This window comes from Schistocerca cancellata, chromosome 8, assembly GCF_023864275.1.
Source record: "Schistocerca cancellata isolate TAMUIC-IGC-003103 chromosome 8, iqSchCanc2.1, whole genome shotgun sequence".
NCBI lineage: Eukaryota > Metazoa > Arthropoda > Insecta > Orthoptera > Acrididae > Schistocerca > Schistocerca cancellata.
Genome location: NC_064633.1, coordinates 330,338,414 through 330,362,298, shown reverse-complemented (window position 1 = coordinate 330,362,298; position 23,885 = coordinate 330,338,414). Strand labels below are relative to the sequence as shown.

At 43.3% G+C, this 23,885-nt stretch overlaps 1 protein-coding gene across 1 annotated transcript in view; it reads left to right on the top strand.

Annotated features, from left to right (window-relative positions):
- Positions 1 to 6,803: 6,803 nt before the first annotated feature.
- The window catches only part of LOC126095547 (acetylcholinesterase-like), a 47,046-nt gene continuing 29,964 nt past the window's right edge, over positions 6,804 to 23,885 (top strand). Inside the window, exons 1-4 of the mRNA XM_049910326.1 lie at positions 6,804 to 6,887; positions 11,264 to 11,398; positions 12,984 to 13,269; positions 21,303 to 21,488. Of these exons, the coding sequence (XP_049766283.1) occupies positions 6,804 to 6,887; positions 11,264 to 11,398; positions 12,984 to 13,269; positions 21,303 to 21,488 (691 nt within the window). The remainder of the gene's footprint in view (positions 6,888 to 11,263; positions 11,399 to 12,983; positions 13,270 to 21,302; positions 21,489 to 23,885) is intronic.

Here is a 23,885-nt window from a genome sequence, read left to right as displayed (position 1 = left end):
CAATTTTAATGGCCAGTAGTGTATTATGGGTGGAGAACTGGCAGCTGAAATGTCCTCTACACTCCACCAGTCTCTGCCCCACTTTCCACAGTTTCTGCTAATTCCCACCCCCACGTTTATCCATTTGTATGTGTTATATGTTTACTTGAAATTCGAAGACCGGCTGCCTTAGTTCATAATACAACCAGTGGAGTGAGTTCAAAGTGTTTTAAAACCACCCCCTTACTTCAGCACGACACACCCCTCTTTCTACCACCCCACCTTTACTTTTTGCCAGTCGCTAGTGTGACTTAGGCAGCAATACCATTCAAAACTATTTTACAGCTGCCCTAATGAAAATAAAAGCTCTAGTGTTGGTGCAATTATTACTACATGCCATAACTATATAGTTATAGTGTTACATGGTAGGAAATGCTACGTGTGTGTCCACATGAGATTCACCTCCAAAATTTTCGCGCTGTAATTCATTTGAAGAACAGTATCACACCCCACGCACTCGTACATCACTCAAGGTATTTATTGTGAAAGTATGGAAAAGCAAACCATCACAGATGTACAGGAAGAGCTGCCTCCTGCCAATCTACATATGAATAGCTGCTGGGGGTGTGACAAATTCATAATTTCACACATACTTACACACTCTTACATTGTTCAAAGCACTTGGTTTGAAAGGAAGGGATAGCAGTTGATTATTGTAAACCGTCCTACTACCACCCTCACTTGGAAGACAGCTCAGCAACGTAAAAGATAACAGTCATGGTTTCAGCAGTGAAGCACCAGAGATTTGCCCTGGCTTGCCTACATGCTACTGAGAGCAGAAATCCTTACATATCTACTGGTAAAACACACATAAAAGTTGGCAGTGATAATTTTAGCAGGAGAAGCACCAGAGATTTTCCCTGGCTTATCTACATGCCACTGAGAAAAGAAACCCTAACAGACCAGCTGAAAACAGTAATTGAAAGAACCATCAATTTTTAAAAATCATGTATTTCAACAATTAAATGCCACTCAAAACCAAACAGCCTTGATGATTCAAATACACACACGTTCACACAGAGAGAGAGAGAGAGAGAGATCTGTTAATTACTGTTGGATGTTGCAGGATATAAAAACAGTGCAAAAAAGATTTGTAAATTACTGGGTGTCAGCACAGCAGAGCTTAAAACTGCTACACACAGTGTTCGTAATTGTGTATTTAACATGCAGCAAGGCATGGCATGTGGTCACGGTTGCCAGGGAAGAGGTGTTGCTCATGCGTTGCTTTGTAGTTGACTGAGCCATGACCATGCGGTGCGTCACACGTGCCGCTCATAGCGGCATCTGGCAGTCAGCTCTGGAACCATGGACCCCACCCACTTGCAGCAATCCAAATAATATGGCTGCATCTTTCGTCCAGCGATGGTCTGCTTTCAGGCTCAGTGTTTCAAAGGACAATGGAACTTGCAGTATAGTCCTACAAATGAGAAACCCACTTAAAAATAAAAACAAATTGGTGTGTTTCAACACATGGTCCTAGTCGGAGGAAAGAGATAGCCCTGTCTCGCTCTAGTATTGTCCAGCCTCCGATGTCATGCATCAGGCCACCTTACAGTTGGGTAGAAAGACCCACTGGATGGTCAAAAAGGGAGGGAGGGAGAGAGAGAGAGCTCTGTCTCGGATCACACATCAGGCCACCTCACAGTCCAGGTACAAAGACCTACTGGATAGTGAGAGAGAGAGATAGTCCTGCCTCGCGTTAGCACTGCTGCAGCCCCTGACAAACAAGTGTGATGTCGCAGCACCTTATACTCAGACAAGAACATTATCGAAATTTCAGTCAATTTTTTAATCTCATTGGCTCCTAAAAATAGTCCTTCGGAACTTTCCATCAATTGACCTTCCCTGCTGGACGTCCATTTAAAATGAAGCAGTGCCTGTGAAATGTGGAGAGTCTATATAAGCCACCCATCCACCTGCCTCATCCTCACTCTGCTGCGGTCCGCTGTTTTAGTCACAGTTCTGTATCAACATTTTAAAATGAAACTCTGATGCAACATTTCCGACATTAGCGGCAAATTTCATGTATTTGTAGAAGAAGACGATCTTCTACAGGAGTAAATAATCTTTTTTCCATAGTTCTGGTCTTATGATGCAGAAATTGGGAAAATTTCTGGGATTTTGCTTTGGAATGCGAGGACGGATGGGAGGAGGCTGGACAATAGCGAATTGTCCAGCCTGTTTCTGCCGAGATCCAATCTCCTGTGGAAATCCCACAGGAGTCTTGTGAGTATCAAAATAATTTTGATCATATTAGTATAATGTATTTTTGTAGCTGTGATTTGACGTTCAAAGTTTTATTTGATGCCCATCCCTGTTACAGATCACATACCAGGAATACAGGATGAGCTGGAAGCAAAGCTTGAGGCTGAAAAGCTCCAACAAAAGCAGCAGCAACATGCACACAGTCTCCAGCAAGAGATACCCAGCAGCAACAGTCACGTAAGTACTGAAAAAAAATCTCTGTAGTAGCTGTGCAGTCTTTCTGTGTGTGTGTGTGTGTGTGTGTAATTCAATGCTAAAAAAAGGTTGCGACTGCAGGAATTATATCCCACACCCGACCTTTTCTGGTCTTCATTGATTAGCCTTATTACATCATCGGGTTAGTCGAGCCCTTACAATTTGTAAAATAAACAGTGTAAATTGTAGTTGACAGTTTTGTGAATTTTTACAGCAAAAATAAGCAATTACGTAGTTGTATTCACAAGGCATTTTGACTACGAAACTACTGTGCCTGTAAGTGTCAAGTTTGGATTGAATTGTAACCGTAATTAGTTTTAGCGAAACGTTTAAAAATGTCGTCTTTCTTTCATTACCCTCACGGGAACCTTAAAACTAATAACGTTGATTAAATTGCCGACTACGCTGTTGGCGTAATACGCCAATTAGTAGAGACCAAAAAAGTTCGAGTATCGGAAATAATTCGTGTAGTCGGATAGATCACAACTCTGCTGGTGTGTGAGAGGACGTCACCATATATCGTATGTCTGTCGATACATTTAATTACAATTCCTTAGGAAAGGCGACACGTAATAATTATTTACGAACGTAAGTACAAATTAGAAGAATGAGTGTTAAAGCTAACACAATTCACATACGTTCAGTGCTTATTAAATTATAACTTAATAAATATTTTCATGTAACCCTGTAGTAGTTCATATGAAAATGAACGCTACCATCATTATGTATCAAATAATCCTCTAATTATGTAAATGTATTCTTTGTTCAAAGCTAAATACGTTATTACAAAATACATACCTCATCGATCACAAAAAAATAGTTGCATAAAATTGTTAGACTTACAAGCTGAATATTGGGATATTTTGCGTAATGGAGGTTGTGCATTGAGAAAAATAAGATGTATTAACTACAGACCATTTTATTTATGAGTATTAGAAATACGAGAAGCCCTGCTCAGATCCCTCATAAAGGCTATATTTTAGCTTGTATTAATATGAAAATTCTCTTTCGAATAATTAAATCTGTAGCCGCCTCCCCAAGTGGGATTTCATCTGGTCAGTGTAATAAGAACGACATACAGCACTTCAACTTCCGTAAAAAGCCATCGTGTGTCAAATGCTGTCCTGACGCCACGAAGTGTTAATGCGATTGAGACCTTCTCTCCACACATCTTTAATAACTTTAACACTAGAATACACAACGCAGCCATTTTATCAATCGTACAATATGTTTCCTTCAAAGTAACTGAGAACCTAATTATTCATTGCAAATTCCATAGCTATGGCCTATAAGGAGTTAATGATACCAGAACAAAAAGAAAAAAAGATTATTTTTTCGAGTCGTCGACGACGACGTCATTTGTGACGAAGCATAATCTCGGACTGAGTAAGTTTGCGGAAGGAAATCGGCAGTCCACTTCTCACAGGAAACATCCCGGCATTTGCCTTAAGTGATTTAGGGAAATGATGTTTCTAAGGTCACCAACTAGGGAACGGTATATCAAAATGCAATGTATCTAAAACAAGTATCTCCAAATCCGTCAAATTTAAAACGAATATTGTGCTTCTTGAAGCCAAGTTCCCTGACACTGAAGCTATTGTTAGCGTATATAGCCAAATACGGTTAAGAAATATTTCTCGATACCGGATACTCACCAAGTCCAGATGTTCAACATGGCTGCATTCCCCGTTTCGTTCCACCATCTAGGGCTCGTGGACATTTAACACCTCGGACTTCACTACCTCAGCAAAAAATAAAAGGACCTCAGTTTATTGACTGAGTCATTGAACAATTATACTGGATATAATCATAGATGCAAACCTTATGTTGTTCAAGAAACAAACCTTTGGAAGATTGTGGCTTGGAAGTATCATCTGAATCGTAAAATGAACTATTAGTTAAGAAGATGGGAACAGGAAGCCAGTTGGAAGGTAGGGAATGTGTTGGTTAAACTTACTATTCAGCGTCCATTTGTTATGCAATTTGAGGAAGAGTTTGATGAGGAGCTTATTGCTCTGGACTGTAACAAGAAAATAAGTAAAACCAAGGAGCTCTCTTCGGCAGATACCAAATCTTTACAAACGTCCATCCTGCCTATAACAAAAAAAAAGCACAGTGATTTAATATCACTGTTCAAGTCAGTGCTTCCGGCACTATGATCGGAATATCGGCCATTTTACGAAAACCTTCCTCATGAAAGAGATCCGGAACGATGTGAATCATCCTTGGTGGTGCAGTGAATGACTTCTGACAATGACAATAGTTTTTGATATTTTGTGGTGTGAACGTGAGATAGTGAATGAATAACATTGTACACTCCTGGAAATGGAAAAAAGAACACATTGACACCGGTGTGTCAGACCCACCATACTTGCTCCGGACACTGCGAGAGGGCTGTACAAGCAATGATCACACGCACGGCACAGCGGACACACCAGGAACCGCGATGTTGGCCGTCGAATGGCGCTAGCTGCGCAGCATTTGTGCACCGCCGCCGTCAGTGTCAGCCAGTTTGCCGTGGCATACGGAGCTCCATCGCAGTCTTTAACACTGGTAGCATGCCGCGACAGCGTGGACGTGAACCGTATGTGCAGTTGACGGACTTTGAGCGAGGGCGTATAGTGGGCATGCGGGAGGCCGGGTGGACGTATCGCCGAATTGCTCAACACGTGGGGCGTGAGGTCTCCACAGTACATCGATGTTGTCACCAGTGGTCGGCGGAAGGTGCACGTGCCCGTCGACCTGGGACCGGACCGCAGCGACGCACGGATGCACGCCAAGACCGTAGGATCCTACGCAGTGCCGTAGGGGACCGCACCGCCACTTCCCAGCAAATTAGGGACACTGTTGCTCCTGGGGTATCGGCGAGGACCATTCGCAACCGTCTCCATTAAGCTGGGCTACGGTCCCGCACACCGTTAGGCCGTCTTCCGCTCACGCCCCAACATCGTGCAGCCCGCCTCCAGTGGTGTCGCGACAGGCGTGAATGGAGGGACGAATGGAGACGTGTCGTCTTCAGCGATGAGAGTCGCTTCTGCCTTGGTGCCAATGATGGTCGTATGCGTGTTTGGCGCAGTGCAGGTGAGCGCCACAATCAGGACTGCATACGACCGAGGCACACAGGGCCAACACCCGGCATCATGGTGTGGGGAGCGATCTCCTACACTGGCCGTACACCACTGTGATCGTCGAGGGGACACTGAATAGTGCACGGTACATCCAAACCGTCATCGAACCCATCGTTCTACCATTCCTAGACCGGCAAGGGAACTTGCTGTTCCAACAGGACAATGCACGTCCGCATGTATCCCGTGCAACCCAACGTGCTCTAGAAGGTGTAAGTCAACTACCCTGGCCAGCAAGATCTCCGGATCTGTCCCCCATTGAGCATGTTTGGGACTGGATGAAGCGTCGTCTCACGCGGTCTGCACGTCCAGCACGAACGCTGGTCCAACTGAGGCGCCAGGTGGAAATGGCATGGCAAGCCGTTCCACAGGACTACATCCAGCATCTCTACGATCGTCTCCATGGGAGAATAGCAGCCTGCATTGCTGCGAAAGGTGGATATACACTGTACTAGTGCCGATATTGTGCATTGCTCTGTTGCCTGTGTCTATGTGCCTGTGGTTCTGTCAGTGTGATCATGTGATGTATCTGACCCCAGGAATGTGTCAATAAAGTTTCCCCTTCCTGGGACAATGAATTCACGGTGTTCTTATTTCAATTTCCAGGAGTGTATTTCAGAAGCTTCGACATTTTAGCGTGTGATTAAAACAATTCTGGCATTTCAACATTACTACGTATTTCTTTGCAAATGATAGCTCGCAGTTGGTTTATGTTGGAAATTACAAGCAGGTACCTCGGCATCTATAGCAGGACAAAAGTAGATATCTACTTTTTTTATTAAAAATCATTTGCAAAGGAAAACTGGAAGAAACGTAACAGTACTGACCATTTTAAAAGTAATAAACACTTCACATTGCAGACACTTTGTGTAAGGTGAAGCTTTATAATTCCGAGAAATTTTCAAACGCGATTTCTTTCAATAACATCTATTTTAAGTTATCTAGTTACTGTACTAAGGGGGCGATGTCACCATCTCTCCCACGGTAAAAATATAAGAAAGAAACATCACTTCTAATGCTCCAAGAAAAGAGATAATATGATTCCTCGAATCGATGTAAGGTACTTGAACTGAAGTTACTGATCGTATTTGCTTTATCGTAAAGCAGATAACAGATAATTTCTCAGCGATCTGTGGGAATATATACTGCCACTACCATGGCGTCCATTCACACGCAAACATGCATTCCGTCGTGCTCCTGCTGATTGCTACGGCCTTCTCAACGCGGGTAGCGGCTGTACCTCGCCGTCCCGTGATTCAAGAGGTACGCTAATCGATAAGCTTAGCTTCTCGATATTCTGCTGCTTTTATGAAATTGCCCTTTGTCAACATTAGGTCTTGCTAATCGATGTCTTCGTCTAGATTTTGACAGACGAGGAAATTTTTCAAAGTCGAGACTTGTCTATAGCTACTATTATAGTTGCATTCCATCATGTTTCTTCCACAGTTCTTGATTTCCGACAGGCACTAGCTAAAATTTCGCAACGCCGTTTAGCGATCATAAAACGAGCTTACTGAGTATCAGATTTCCGATTCGATTCAGGACTTCCTTGCACTTGGAACTCAACACGTCCTTCTTCGCGAGAACTTCAGATGTAAATGTAACTGTTATAGGGCCGCTACTGATTATCATTTACACTGATGAGACAAAAGACATGGGATACCACCAGATTTCGTCCTGGAACTCCTTTTTCCCGGCGTATTGCAGAAGGGCGACCTGGCACGGACTTAACAAGTCATTGGAAGTCCCATGCAAAAATATGAGCGATGCTGGGGTTGTAGCCGTCATTATTTGTAGAAGAGTTGCTGGTGCACGATGTTGTGTATGAGCTGACTCGATTATGTTCCCTAAACGTTCGATGGGATTCATGTCAGGTGATCTGGGAGACCAAAGCATTAGCTCTAATTTTCCAGAATGTTCTGACATTACGCATTGTCATCCATAAAAATTTAACCGTTCTTTGGGAACATTAAGTTCACGAAAGGTTTACACTGGTCTGCAAGTATCTGAACATAACCATTTCCAGCCAATGATCTGTTCAGTTGGACCAGAGGACCCACACCATACCATGTAAACACAGCCCACACGATTATGGAGTTACCACCAGCTTGCACAGTGCCTTATTGACAACTTGGGCTCGTGGCTGCGTGGGGTCTGCACCACATTCGAACGCTACCCTCAGCTCTTAGCAACCGAAATCGAAACTAATCTGACCAGGTCACAGTTTTCCAGTCGTCTAGAGACCAACCGATATGATCACGAGCCTAGGAGTGGTGCTGCACGCGATATCGTGCTGTTGGCAAAGGCACTCGCATCGGTCGTCTGCTGCCATAGCCCATTAACGCCAAATTTTGGAGCACTGTTCTAATGGATGTTTTCTTCGTATATCAAATGGTTCAAATGGCTCTGAGCACTATGGGACTTAACATCTACGGTCATCAGTCCCCTAGAACTTAGAACTACTTAAACCTAACTAACCTAAGGACATCACACAACACCCAGCCATCACGAGGCAGAGAAAATCCCTGACCCCGCCGGGAATCGAACCCGGGAACCCGGGCGTGGGAAGCGAGAACGCTACCGCACGACCACGAGATGCGGGCTTTCTTCGTATATCCTCCATTGATCTCTGCCGGTTATTTCAAGCAGTGCTGCTTGTCTGTTAGCACTGACAACTCTAGGCAAAGGCCGCTGCATTCAGCCGTTAAGTGAAGGTCGCCGGCCACTACGTCGTTCGTGGTGAGAGGTAATGTCTGGAATTTGGTATTCGCAGCACACTCTTGACACTGTGGTTCGCAAAATATTGAATTCCCTAGCGATTTCCGAAACTAAGTGTTCCATGTGTCTAACTCTAACCACTATTCTGCGTTCAAAGCCTGTTAATTAACTTCGTGCGTCCATCTACCCTTTTATACCTTGTGTACGTATACTAAAGCCATTTGTACACAGATTGGCCAGAACATTATGACCACCTACCTAACACCTTTAGCATGGATAATAGTGGCCAAGCATCGTGGCATGGAGGCAGTGAGGCCTTAGTAGGTCGCTAGAGTTGGCGCCACACCTGCACACATAAGTCACATAATTCCCATAAATTCCGGGAGGGAGGAGGGGGGGGGGAATCTCTGAAGTCACAGTCAACCACATCCCAGATGTGTTCCATCGGGTTCAGATCTGGCGAGCGAATCACTCCGTCAGACTTCTGGCCTTGTAACATGGCGTATTATCTTGAAAAAATGCCGCTGCCGCCGAGAAACACGATCGTCATGAAGGCGTGTACGCGGTCTGCTACCAGTGTAGGATACTCCTTTGCCATCATGGCGCCTTGCAATTGAATGTTCCCCAGAACATTGAGCAGGCGTTGCCAGCTTGTCTCCGTCCCGCCGTACAGGTGTCAAGGAGCTGTTCCCCTGGAAGACGACGAATTCGCGGCCTCCAATCGGCACGATGAAGAAGGTATCGGGATTCATCAGGCCATGCAAAGCTCTGCCGCTGCGCCAACGTCCATTGCCGATGGTCACGTGCCCATTCCAGTCGTAGTGGCCGATGTCGTGTCGTTAACATTGGCACATGCATTGGTCATCGGTTGCGGAGGCCCATTTATAGAGGTGTTCGGTGCACTGCGTTATCAGACACACTTGTACTCCGGCCAGCATTAAAGTCTGATGTTAGTTCCGCCTTAGTCCGCCGCCTGTCCTGTTTTACCAGTCTGCCCAACATACGACGTCCGACATCTCTGATGAGGGGTGCAGCCCAACCCCACGACGTCTGACATGGTTTCACCTTGGTTCTGCTACGTGTTGACGACACTCCCCACAGCACTCCTCAAACACCCGACAAGTTGTACACTTTCCGAAATGGTCGTGCTGAGCCTCCGGGCAATCACAATCTGCCCTCGTCCAAACTGAGATAGATCGCGCGCCTTCCCCATTTGATATCCATAGTCGGTCGGTGGTCATAAATGTACTGGCTGATAAGTGTATGTGTGCGTATCACTATCCCATTACGTTTTTCACTTCAGTGTATATCACTGTTCAAGTGGATATCACCGAAGCTTTCGTGAGGCGTTGATGCTTTCACAGGAAGGCTACAACGCCATAGGGCTGCAGTGAAACGCAGGGAGACTTGCTGCAGATCGATTACTGGTGCAGAGACTGGCAGTTGACCTTGAAAGTAAATAAACGTAAGGTACTGCCCAAAAACAGGCGAAGAGATACATTTCTTGTAGATTACGCTGTTGGAAAAAAAATCACTGGAAACAGTTATCAAAATACCGATAAGTAGAGATCACCAGCGACATAAAGCTGTGTGACCGCATAAAACAGTAGAAAAAGCAGAGGCAAGGCTGAGATTAAATGGGAGTATCTTAAGGAAACGTCACGTATCCACGTAAGGAGCGGTTTGCAAAACTTTTTTTTGTTAGATTCGAGATTGACAGCTGCTTTAAATCAGTCTCTGGGCTGAAGACAACAACAACAACAGATTCTAGATTACTGTTCATCGGTCTGTTAAACTTACAGAGTAGGATAAACAGAAGAGAGACAGGATATTCGACAAAACGCGGCGCGTTTCTTCTCGGAATCGTTAAGTCGACACGACAGCGCATCTGAAATGTTTGACAAACTCGTCGCAGGTGATAGATGAGAGGCGTTGTGTATCGCGAAGAGGTGTACAGTTGACATTTCGATGTGTGACGCTACAAGAAGAGTAGGTCAGCATATCTCTTTCATTTGCTTCTCGCGACATGACGATGACGAGAAAATCACACAGATAACAGCTCATACGGTGCTTTACCGACGTTCCACTCGTAAATGGAACATGTAAGGGGAGAAAAGATTGTGGAACCGGACGAACCCACTAATGCTCGCCGTAAGGTAGCATGTAGAGCGTGTGCGCAGTTACAGAGTTTCAGGTTTCATCTATACAGTGTGCTTCAGTTGGCGTGTTTTTTACTGTGCCCACCTGCTACTTTTTCAGGAGATGATTCCGTCCAGTGTTGAATGTCCAGCCTACACGTTAACGTCACTGACTCCAGCTCCCTGCACGAAGCTCTTCCTCGATGTGGGATGTTTGTCCTGGGGAAGCCTAGGGTCGGAGTTCTGCTACTTCCTTTCGTGTTCTCTGCTCGTAGCTTTCTTTACAACTCGAGGAGCAATATCTGCAAAATAATTACAATTTCATTGACTCTGAAATTTACAGAGTTAGAGTGTGCCAGTCACACATTAAAGATGCGAATTCACATAACGTCAAGTGCCATTTTACGTCCTGAGAGCCTTCTGACGAGGTTTAAGGCTGCTATAAGGCTCTTAAATCGGCTTAGGCAAACTGGAATGTGAAGTCTGCTCCTCCTGTTTTGTCAAATCTAGTTTCTAGGTTCTGTTTCCATATTTTAGATTTTATCTTTGCACTGAGCAGTTAATGATTGTTACCTCGCCCTTTGTTCTCTACAATGCTATTAAACTAACGTAGCGTTTTCCAGCTTGCAGTCTTCTCCATTTATCGCTACACATAACCATAGATGCATCTGATCCAATAACCCTTCCTGCTTGCTCAGGTAGTCCCTTCTGTGCAGCTGAATACAGTATTTTAAATGTAGCTCTCACTGTTATTTAGAATGTTGAGCAGAGCACTTGTTACAGGGAGACGACGTCTTCGTGACTGTAGAGAACGGCGACCTGAGGGGCGTGGTGGCCACGTCACTGAACGGCGCTCTCTACAACCAGTTCCTCGGCATACCGTACGCAACGCCACCTGTCGGAGATCTTCGGTTCCGCGTGAGTACTGCACACGAATAATCTATAAGAACAGTAGCCATTTGTATAATTCCACACATTTTCTAGGTACTCAAGTATATAAACGCACTTTATATAACTAATTATTTAAACCACCCCTTGTTGTTGCCTTGTTTCAGTGCTATGTCAATCATGCAAAGCTTCATGCTGTCTTAGCATATTCTTTTTGTAGGTTTCAAAAGGAAACAACAAATTAGTAGTGTACATCAGTCGGACGCCAGTTGTTACTATGACCTTAAATAATATGAAAAAAGACTGCGTTTCGCCTCGTTCCACTAACACACCAACATGACGTTACCTCGTCATGTACAAGGACGCACTAGCAAATGTACACACGTATCGATGCTGCAGTGTCTTGCATAGCTCTTTGGATTAGCGGGTAGCCGGGCGCGTGCAAAACGTCAGGGGAAGCTTTTTGGGTGCGGTATCCAATCAAACGCATTTTCACGAGAGTTCGTTTTTACTACGGTTGAACTTCGGCGATTTGTGATAGTCTTGCTCCCGTCTAGCCACTAATAATCCGGACATTTCTCAAAGTTATGAACATTGTCTATACTGAGCGATTTCAGGATTTTCAGTTAAGTAACTATACAGGAGATCGATGGTAAATGTAGCAGCTCAGCCAGCACTCACCGCAGATGGACTCTCACGAAATTCCCATGTAAAAGTTCGTCTTGCATTCATAGATTATTGTTTGTGTAGTGAAAGAATGCTCAGGGTCGTTACAGGTTATTCTAACTACACAAACATGTGCATGTCACGGGTGATTAGCTACAAGGAGATCTCCGGTACACGTAAGAGTTCATACTCTGTGACCCTATAGTCAACTAATCTTCTTTATGTGACTATATAATCATTCTTAGGATCTAAAGTTTCCTTCTGATGCTGAAAACTCTGATTTCCGTTCCTATCGCATAGGTTAATTGTTGTTGCCATGCAAGTAGAGTCTGATGTACACGCCCGGCTAGCTGCGAGGTCTAACGCGTTGCTTCCCGAGCGGGAAGGCGTGCCGGTCCCCGGCACGAATCTGCCCGGCGGATTAGTGTCGAGGTCCGGTGTGCCGGCCAGTCTGTGGATGGTTTTTAAGGTGGTTTTCCGTCTACCTCGGCGAATGCGGGGTGGTTCCCCTCATTCCGCCTCAGTTACACTGTGTCGTCGATTGCTGCGCAAACACCGTTTCCACGTACGTGTACACCGTCATTATTCTATCACGCAAAACATTTGGGGTTACACTCGTCTTCGGTGTGTGACGTTCCCGTGGGGTGTGGTGGTGACGAGGGGGGGAGGGGATTTTCCACTGGGAGCCGAACAGCACAATAATCCGCTCTTATCCAAGTGAGAACCTGGCATCCTCAGTCACACCACGGCTAAACAGTCGACAATGACTGAAATTCGAACCTTTCGCTATCTGGCGATTTGCAGACAGAGTGACGATACCTTAGTGTATTAATATTTAAGTATTAGTAAGAATACATCATTTAAAAAATCGTACAGGGGCTACTAAGTATGTGTGGTAGTGTAGACTGGTAAAGCCAGTTGCCGCTTGACTGTACGCCGACGTGTGCAGGCTCCGCAGCCGGCAGTCTCCTGGTCCGGGGTTCTGGACGCTCTGTCCTTCGCGGACGCGTGCGCCCAGCCCGTGTTTGCCGGGTTGCTGCCCTCCACTGACGGCTCTGACGACTGCCTCTACCTCAACGTCTTCGCGCCGGCTACGACGAGTGGTCCTTACCCCGTCATGGTCTACATCCACGGAGGAGCCTTCAAGACTGGCAGTTCTTCCGGAGCCACTCCGCACTACTTCGTGGAGAAGGGCGTCTTGTTGGTCTCAATCGCCTACCGTCTCGGCGCCCTTGGTACGTGTATGGTTTTCTTTTCTTTTTGGGAGGGGGGACCTATCTAATGTCATGCATTAGCTATGAATACAACCTAAGATAAAAAAGGACGCTACACGAAGGAATTTTCCAAATAGTACGAATATTGGATGATGCGATGTATGTGTACAAACAAACAAATGATTACAATTTGAGAAAAATTAGATGATTTATTCAAGAGAAAGAGCTTCACCACAAATTGAGGAATTTAATAAAGCGTTAGTTCACCTCTGGCCCATATGCAAGCAATACGTCTTGTCAATGATTGATAGGATTGTTCGATATCCTCCTGAGGGATATCGTGCACAGTTCCATCCAAATGGAGCATTAAGTCGACAAAATCCCGAGCTGGTTGGAGGGCCCCGCGTATTATGCTGCAAGCATTCTCATTTGGGGAGATATTCGGAGACCTTGTTGGCCAAAGTAGGGTTTCCTTGGGTAAGGTATTGATTAGCAAGCACGAAGACATGTAGAAATCCTTGCCGTGTTCTGAGGCGCATTATCTAGCTGAAATGTAAGCCCAGGATGACTTGCCATAAAAGGCAACAAAACGGGGCGTAAAATATCGTTGACGTACTGCTGTGCTGTGTGCCACGGATGAGACCAAAGGGGTCCTGTTTTAAAATGAAATGGTACACCTGACCATCACTCCTGGTTCTCGGACCATATGGCGTGCAACATCCTGTCCATAGTGGCTCAGTCCGAAGCAGGTTTCATAGCTGAAGACAGTTCTACTCCAGTTAATGGTCGAATTTGCCCAGCATCACTGCATGCGTGCTTGTTGGTGTACGGAGGTCAATGGTAGATCGCGCAAAGGTGCGCCGTGATCTCAGACCCCTTTCTGTGATCCGCCTATTAATGGTCCTTGTGGTCACTGAAGCACTAGCTACACTTTCGATCGCTGATGGTGAATCGGGGGCTCTGAGCGCCTGTCTGACAATTCCTCGGTCCTGAGGTTCTGTCGTCTCTCTAGTCAACAACTTCCTTGCTGACGCTGTGTTTGGCTATGGTTCACCTTACATCCGTCCTCTCCAAAATGCTGACATCTGCTTATATTGTTCAGGAGTCTGTCTGCGAGGCGTAGTTACTGACCATCTGAGTTTACGGAATTGAAATTCGCAAAGACTTTATGTCTTGGTATCGACATGTCCCCTGTCTACTATCTTTGCAGCCGCCCGGTGAAATTGCGCAACAGCGTACACTTTATCCATCGGGCGCCAAAGATTAGTTTTGCAAATTTGAAAATTAGGGGAAAAACACCTACACGGAATTAAATGAGCGAGAAACAGTGCGACGGCGAAATAGAACACAATGACAGACAAAATCTTTAATCCCATTTCTTACGAATGTATTTATTCTGCAATATCGCACGATGCTGCAACCTTCTGTTCGTTTTGGAAAATGACGAGACCATTACAAGGAAATATAGCTTACGTGTTTCCTTCACCAAAAAATTAATGTTGTCGGAACTCGTCACTGCCCACAACGTTTCCACACAGTCAACTATTGATGTAATATGGAAGAAAGGTAGGAAGGGTAGAAAGACGTGTGTTCTGCTTTGCCGTGTTATATGCGAATGCCCACCATGTGAAGTAGTGTGTCCCAATCTATTTGTTCAACATCAATGTATATCTAGAGCAAATCTGCCAACGTTTTATTAAAGCGTTTTGTAGGCCCTACGTCTGTGATTGGTAGGCAATTTTCATTTTGCAACGTGTAATTACCTCTGATACTATTCTCAAACTTCTCATGACCAGAGGTGCTTGATATGCCTATCCATCAATCCTTTCTTTTAATTAAAGCATTTTTCGTCTCCCTAATTCGAGCTACCTACTGAATATATAAGTACTAATTACTCTAGCATCACATTTCAGTAGATTCTGCTCTCTTTTTTTCTGTAGTTTTTTTGTGGTTTTAGGGTGCACAACTGCAGCCGGCATTAGCGCCCAGACTTAATTATGAATGCACTGCGAGGCATAATGTTAAAACAGCAACTAAAGAAGACAACACTATAAAAGGCACATTAACAGGCAAGGGATTAAAAGAAAACAGCATAATCAAATGTCCTTAGACAGGTTTGTCAAGTGGATAGAACGAAGAACGCGAACAGCTGCTCCTGAGGCATCTGCTAAAATTTCATCCAGAGTACACGGCAGGCCAAGATCAATTTTTTACTGTAGTGTGGGGTCTTTATTATCTGTGTTTCCGTCACGTGTATAGATATACTACAAGTACATACTTTCAGAACAGATTTGCGGACAACACTGTTTTTAGTAAGAAATTGTATTAAAGAAGAAATCCACTCCAAGCTTCAATTTTTCATAACAATGTTCCAGAAGAAGTATCCCAAATCAGAGTCTTTGCATTCTAGCTGTAAGTCGAAGAAGAGGGAGGTCATGAATCATATATCTCAGCTGACCAAGCAGTTTTAATGTAGTAAAGGTCCGCTTACTATCCCGAGACTCGCATCTGAGTGGACAGTAGTTCAAACCACCGTCCAGCCTTCCAGGCGAATGCTGGAATCGTTTTTCTGGAAAGAAATGACACACGTCCTTCTGCCCTTCCTTCCTTTCTTCCATATTTCATCAATAGTTGACTGTATGGAAACTGATGAAAAATCAAGTCCAAAGAGTAGCCAAATATGTGTATGGCGTCTGGACATCTGAACCTCTTCATAGATGTCACTATGAACTCTAGGAACACGATTTGACAATGTCCAAGATTTGTAAGACATCGTATACGAAAGTGCGGAGAGGGTTTGACATGAATTATGCTTCCGTATAAGTACTGATTTGTGGTTAAAGGATCCCCTCCATTTTGGTGCATCAGTCTTCCCGCGCTGAGATCGTGTTACAGAATCCTGTAAAACATTGACGTTAACAGTGTTCATATACAGGTTTGCTGAATTGTTACTTCAACTGTCTTAGAAATACGAATTTGGTGGACTTGTTTCATGTAATTTCCTTTAGCACTGCCAGTCTAATAGAAGCACTATCTGTACACTCTTGGTGGTTTCCTATTTTTTCACCAGGTGTTTTACTTGTAAATTCTTACAAAGAACAACACTAGAGTTAAAGATGTGAGTTTTATGAAACATTGTACGTTGGATAGATGCCATGGTATCTTTGGAGCATTCGTCTGTATATTCATGTAATCAGTAGTAAAGTAAGACATTTGAAACCCTTCGTAATTCAAAATCTGTCCTATTATAGTCTGTTTTTATAATTTTGTGATTATTAAGATTCAAGGATTTAAAAACACAGTTAGCATTGTGAGCATTAAGTCTTAATTGTAAATAGGCCACTATTCTTATATCCTCAAGAAAAAGACTTTCGTTTAGTAATGATGTTGTTGTGGGTGTCAGTCTGAAGAGTGGTTTGACGCAGCTCTCCATCCTGATCTATCCTGTGCTAGTTTAGCTCTGCATAGGCCATCACACAGGGAACTCCGTGCTACTACAAGGAACATTGAAATTTTCGGACCGTCAGCTGTCGGCACAGCTTTGGTGACAGCGTAGCAGGTCAGGTGTCACAGCAGTTGATTTCTATTTTTCGATTTTGGGAATCTCCGTAAGACGTCGATTCCAAATCGATGGAATGCCTCTGATACAGGCAGTACCATTATCAGATTGCCCGGAGGTAACTGCAGTGTACGCTTTGTCGCTGGAATTCCACAGTGACTTGTATAGTGTCTAACATGTCGGTAGAGACCTGACCAGTAATACCTGCGTCTGATTCTTCCTAGAATCTTCGTGAATCCCAGATGACCAGATGTTCTAGCGTCGTGGAAATACATCAGGATAGCTGGCTGTTGATGGCCTAGGATGACGAGCAGCCATTTCTGCCCCATTGGATGTTAGTTGCTCTTACACAACGTTCTATTTATTAATTGTATTTTTCATTTGGTCGGTTCCCCCATCTTCAAGACGTTTGTGGTGCGCAATACGTAAATCTGCAGAATTATTTAGCAAAAGCTACAGCTTATATGTCAAAGATAACCTCACTTTCACAGGGTCTTATGCTTCACCCAATCTTATCGTATGACAACTCCGTGCCACAGACTGCCAGTATTTACTGTCGAATTTCGTATTTAAATGAAACCTTAAATATATTCTCGTGTGTCGCTTACAGTTATTGTTTCCCCACTTCCTATATTTTAATAATCACAGAGTCTAACAGTGTGTCATCGTGTTTAGTCGCTCCACTGGACAACCAAGACCCAAGTAATTTAGCAGCCGCACATCGTTCGAACAGCCCTGATGCTAAATCAAAACATTTGTTATCTGTTACGTTGCGTAGTGCGATACACACATGTTATCAGTACGGGACAGTTCTGCTATAAAGCAATTAGAGCCATTTAAAAAGAAACAAACTGGAGGCCCTAAATGAAAAACCGCTGAAGGGATCGTACTGCCATTGCCTACGGAATATGGTGTGCTTCCCACAAGAGCGCTGAGACGCACGGCCTGGACGCACGGCCTGGACGCACGGCCACGTGATGACAGGGAGAGCACGTGTACCTGTCGATCGGCTAAAGCACTTAGTCGTGCTGAAAGCGGAGAAATGGAAGCTTCAAAAGATGATGAAATGGGTGTAGTGCATTTTCTGACGGCAGAATGAGTGCGGGGAACGGAGTTCTTCAAATAATGGAATAAGTGAACTAAGAGCAATGCATGTCCGTTGGATGATCGAGCCATGGCAGAAGCGAGTCAATGAAGGACGGATGTCACAGGAGGATTGCGCACGATCTGGAATGCGACACGCATTACCATCGCCCAGCTGGTGGATGCTCTCATTACTGAAGACCGTCGAGTTTCATTGGCAGCCATGGACCCGTAAGTCATTTTAATGACAATGGTTACTGAAGTCAATAAAGTTATTAACAAAGTAGGAGTCTTTTTGCTAGAAATAGCGGATAATTAGTTGTCTTCAGCCCACTTAGAAAATGAGGGGCGACCATTTAGTTCTAGTATGACAGACATAGAGAAATTATGGGCAAAGTTTAAATGGATTGCGCTCTATTGAAGTATGTGCTGAGTAAGTGGATTTTGGACAGAAAAGACCCACAGTGGTTCAGTAACAAAATTCTGGAATTGCTGAGGAAGTAGAGACTTGCATTCTCGGTTCGAAAAGGAACGCTGAAATGACAGGCAAAAGGTAGTACAAATTCGTGCGTCTGTAGAAAGATCGATGCCGGAAGCATACAAAAACTACGATCGTCACCGTAGCAAAAAAATCTTGCCGATAACTCGAGAAAATTTTGGTCCTACGTAAAATCGCTAAGAGTGTCTAAGACTTCAATCCAGTTACTCATTGAAAAATCTGGTGTGACAATAGAAGACAGCAAAAGGAAAGCCGAAGTTTAAATCTCGCCTTTAAGAAATCATTCAGTAGAAGGATCGTCCAAACATACCTTCACTTCACTGTCGTCCAAATACCCGATGGCTGCAAACAGTAATAGGCATCTCTGGCGTTGAGAAGCAGCTGAAAGAGTTGAAAACATATAAATCGCCAAGTCCGGATGGAGTCCTAATTCTGTTTTACATAAAGTACCGCATTGGCCCCATACTTAGCTTACATTTATCGCGAATCTCTCGCCCAGTGCAATGTCCCAGACCACTTGCAAAAAGCGCATGTGACTCCTGTATATAAGAAGCTTAGAGGAACGGACCCACAAAATTAAAGACTAATGTCTTTAACATTGGTTAGCTGCAGTATCCTTGAGCATGTTCTCAGTTTGAACATAGTAAATTTCCTTGAGACGGAAAATCATATCCAGGAATCAGCACGGTCTTAGATAGCATCGATCGCGCAAAACTCAGCATGTCTTTTTCTCACATGATATACAGCCAACCACGGATGAAGAGCAACAGTGAGGTACCATGTTCCCAGATTTTCGGAAACTGTTTAACACGGATCTCCACGACACACTGTTAAAGAAGTTACTAGCATGTGGAACGGGTTCTCAGATATGTGAGTGGCTCGATGAGTTCTTAAGTGATAGAACACAGTACGTTGTTCATCAGAGCCAAAGGTATCGTCAGGACTGCACCAGAGAAGTGTGATAGGATTACTTTTATTCTCTACATACATAAATGATATGACGAACAGGATGAGCATTAGTCTGTGGCTGTTTGCTGATTACAGTGTGGTGTACAGGAAGATGTCATCTTTGAGCGACTGTAGAAAAGACGACTTAGACAAACTTTCTAGTTGGTGTGATGAATGGCAGCTTTCTCTATATTTATAAAAATTTACCTTATGTGGATGAGTAGGAAAAACAATCCTGCAACTTTCGAATACAGCATTAGCAATGTCACGTCTGCTAAATGTCTGGGAAAAACGTTCCAAAGCGGTATGAACTGGAACCAGCACATACTGACGGTAGTAAGGAGGGCGAATGGTAGGCTTCGGTTCAGTGGGAAAATTTCAGGAAAGAAGACCGCGTATAAAACACTAGTGCAACCCACTCTTAAGTACTTCTCGAGTTTTTGGGATACCCACAAGGTGGGATTAAAGGAAGATATTAAAGCAGTTCAGAGGCGGGCTGCTAGATTTGTTACGTGCAGGTACGATCAACACGGCAATATTACGGAGCGTTCTTTTCGCGGAATACTACTGAGAAAATGTAGAGAACCGGCATTTGAAGCTGAGTGCAAATGATTCTAGTGCCGCCAATGTGCATTTCGCGTAAGGACCACGAACATAAGATAAGAGAAATTAGGGCTGCTTCGGAGGTGTATAGGCAGCCGTTCTTCACTCGCTCCATTTCTGAGTGGAATGGCAAAGTAAGTGACTATAGCGGTTAAAGGTACACTGTGCCACGCACCAAATGACAGCATGTGGAGTTTGTATATGCAGTGTAGAGATCGGATTGAGCTTTGGTATGTAGAGCTCGGACTGAGCTTTGGTATTGGGACGGGTATTCAGTGTTCTTCGTACCATTCTTATACGAATTTCTGTTCCCTACGCTCCTTCCTCTGTAAGGAAACCTATTACACCCTTCTGTTGTACGTTTCAAGCCACCATTTCTCTGTTTCCAGCAAGAATGAGTGCAGAGTTCGGTGGACGCTTGCTCGTCGCTCTGACGTGGTTATGTAACCGTGTCCCTCTAGTGACGACTTAGGGGTCTCAGCGCTGTTATAGGGACCATATCTTCTCCTGTTGCAAATAGCATTACGATTCCTTCAGCAGTTTTCATTTTACAGCGTCTGGATCGTTTCTTTTTGAATTACTTAATTAATTTTGAAACTATTTTTTACACATTATCTTCTACATAACGATAACAATAAAAACATATTTCATATGTCTTCTTAGATAGGAAGATAAAAGTTAAACATCAAATAGTTTAAATTTGTTTCCATGTTGACATTCAAGACCTGTGATTAACTCAAGTTTTCTGGTATCACTTGAGTGAATTGTTCCATATGTAGTCTAGAATGGGTTTGGATTCATTTATTATGATTGTATAGTACTTTCAGATATTTGTTTGGTTTATATTTTGATTTAAGATATACTGCTATCTAATAAAGTATAATCTTCATAGACAAATTCCCAAATCACTATTTCTTTGAACAACATGTTGGCACATAGAAAAGATAGCTTGTAGAACCCTGACGAACCATTGCATGAAGAGATACATGGTCCACTTGTCTGTCTGAAAGGAGAAACTAGATTTAAAATTTCACTGCCCTGTACGAACCAATAATCCTATCCATTTGATTCTAAAAATTCATAAGTCACTTTGTGCCTCAGGAGCATCCCTATACATCTCCATATTCAACATCTTTAACCAGCACAATTTAGAAATTAATACTGATGACACTGAGTACAGCAAAGAATCGTCTCCCAAACAGGGCTTACTGGACTTCTAACATTATTTCTCTGTTCAGTCCTACCTATCCTGTTGGATACTGCTTTTTTATTTCAGAGCAAAAAAACCAGAAACCAGATGTTAAAGAAACTTGTATATTCAATAAACAAAGCAGTTGACGTCTGATAGTTCTTGTGTGGCAGGGTTCCTGAGCCTACAGAACGAAGATATCCCGGGCAACGCCGGTTTCAAGGACCAGGTGCTGGCCCTGCAGTGGGTGCAGAGGAACATAGCGGCCTTCGGCGGGGATCCCAGCAGGGTCGCCATCTTTGGGGAGAGCGCAGGCGGCGGCTCCACGTCACATCTCTTCCTTTCGCCTGCGACCAAGGGTGAGTACTTCTTCAGCTATCAAGACCATAAACCTTCGTTCTAGAACTAGAAGACTCCTAAACAAGGTATGAAAAGGAAATGGACAGAATGTAGACATTTCATTCTTTCTTTGTTTTCGGTATGGCCAGCTTTACTTAAGTTTCCCCAAAATCCACATAAGTTTCAATCCCTTGACATCAGCATTTCTTCTCTTTCCTGTCTACAGTTACAATGTGATAGGTGTAAATTATGTTTTCTGATACACTTCCACCTACGATTTTTTAATTTGGACGTCTTTGTATCCAGTGCATCTTTTTCTGTTGCCAGCTCAGCTTTAAATTACCAGCCACTTCTTCACACCACCTAGATTTGTCTTTGAGCCCCCAAGAGCGTTCATAACAATTTTTATCAGACTATTGGCGTTCATGTGTAGAACGCAACTGAAGGAGATAAGTCTCGCATCCATTAATGTTTCCTGACACTGCTATGCATTTCGTCATTCTTCTCAGACTTCCTATCCTACTTTCCAAATTCCTTAAAGTTTATTGCATCTGTTAAAGTTTTCTATTAGAAGTATTATAAATCAAAAAAGTTTCGGATGTTAAATGACCCTAGAGTCTTTTCGCCACCTAATCACCTGTGGAGGAGCAGATTGACAAGGTTGATGTTCTAAGCACTTAGGGCTGTTCCTCGAGCCTTTCCAGCTAAGCTTTTGTTGGAGATGATTTTCTTTTCTTTTTCTGGAGCCACAGTCAGGTAAAATTTTCTAAAAGATATTTTCGCCACTTGACTGTATGTAAAATCTAGATAGTGAAATAAACACTTTCTTAAGAGGATTCTTCTTGTCTACAGACAGTGTTGTCTGAATATCAGTACAACCCCAAGATTTTTCAGGCAGAAATTGTTTCGCTGATCGTCATCAAGCTAAATACATTCAAAGTCCGGTCTGTATTCTCATTTTGATGGTGGAATGCCCATCATTACGTATTTGATAAGAGAGTCTTCAGGAAATCCCCATTGCAATACTTCCATAATTCTTCTTACAGTTGTAAGTTACTGTTTCACTTCTTAAGTATTTATATCTTGTGTAGCTTTCACAGTACCATAAACGCAAATGACGTGTATTGTCGTTCATATAATGAACAGGTCATTCGTGTATATGTTGCATAAGAATAGAGCGAGAACAATGTCTTTGGAAAATTATTTTTCTGTAATTGCCATCTACTGTACTTTTTTTTACTGTCATAAAATAACCGCTTTAATGAGAAGCTCTGATAAGATACGCAAAGTAAGAATATTTTGTCAACTGATCAGGATTCATTGGCAGAATCCTGTAAAACCTTTTGTCGGCTTATCGAGTTTCGTTGGAAGTTTCCTGTGACTCACTTTATCGCAGTGAGAAGAAGAATCAACAAACACAATGGCAATGATCTTCCTGTCCTCAAATCCATAAGCATCCTACTGACAAATATTCAGCTATCCTCTCACTTTTTTATGCGGCATGTAGTTCTTCCAATTAAGATTCTCAAACTTTACGTATTCACACCATGCACACTGATTGCATTAAAGTTTTCTGTTGAGTCTTGGAAAATGTTATGTATCAACAATAACATTGATTGAAGTAAAAATCATTTGCAGACATTTTCAAAGATTTTATTTTACTCCAATGGCCATCAAAATTGCATCGCTGGGAATAATAACATGTAACTAAATTAAACTTATTGTATATGAGCAGTTAACTAGGAAGAACACACGTTTAAATCTGTAAGTGATTAGGAGGTTCGAAATTTATCATAGCACCATTGATTCGAAATCGGCTGATTATCAACCCGAAGTGAGATTGGATGGCATGATGACATACTGAGAACCGAGGCGTGCCTCAAAAGACGTTGTGAAACGCCTGTTTCCAGTGTCGTTGTTTAGCGCATCATTGTCGGCTGACATGTCAAATGGTATCTCAAGAATGGTCTCTGTATTGTTAGTCTGTGGTGCTTGGACATCGTCGTACTGTCTGTGTGGATACTTATCTTGGTGCAAACAAGTACATTTCATGACTCAAGGCATTCACCGTCCCTGTATCGTAGTCCATAGCCTCGATGCTAACGTGTCGAACGAGACCTCAACAATGGTCCCTGTTCTGTCAGTCCATGGAGCCTCGATATCGTTGCACTGTCCACGCGTCTGCCTATCTTGCTGTAAACATGACTCAAGCTACTGATTACTTTCGTCTTTCTTCGATTTACTTTCAAACCATATTCTGTACTCATTAGATTGTTCATTCTATACAACATATCATACAATTCTTCTTCACTTTAAATCAGGATAGCAATGTCATCAGCGAATCGTATCATTGGCATCTTTTCACTTTGAATTTTAATTCCACTCCTGAAGCTTTCTTTTATTTAAATAATTGCTTC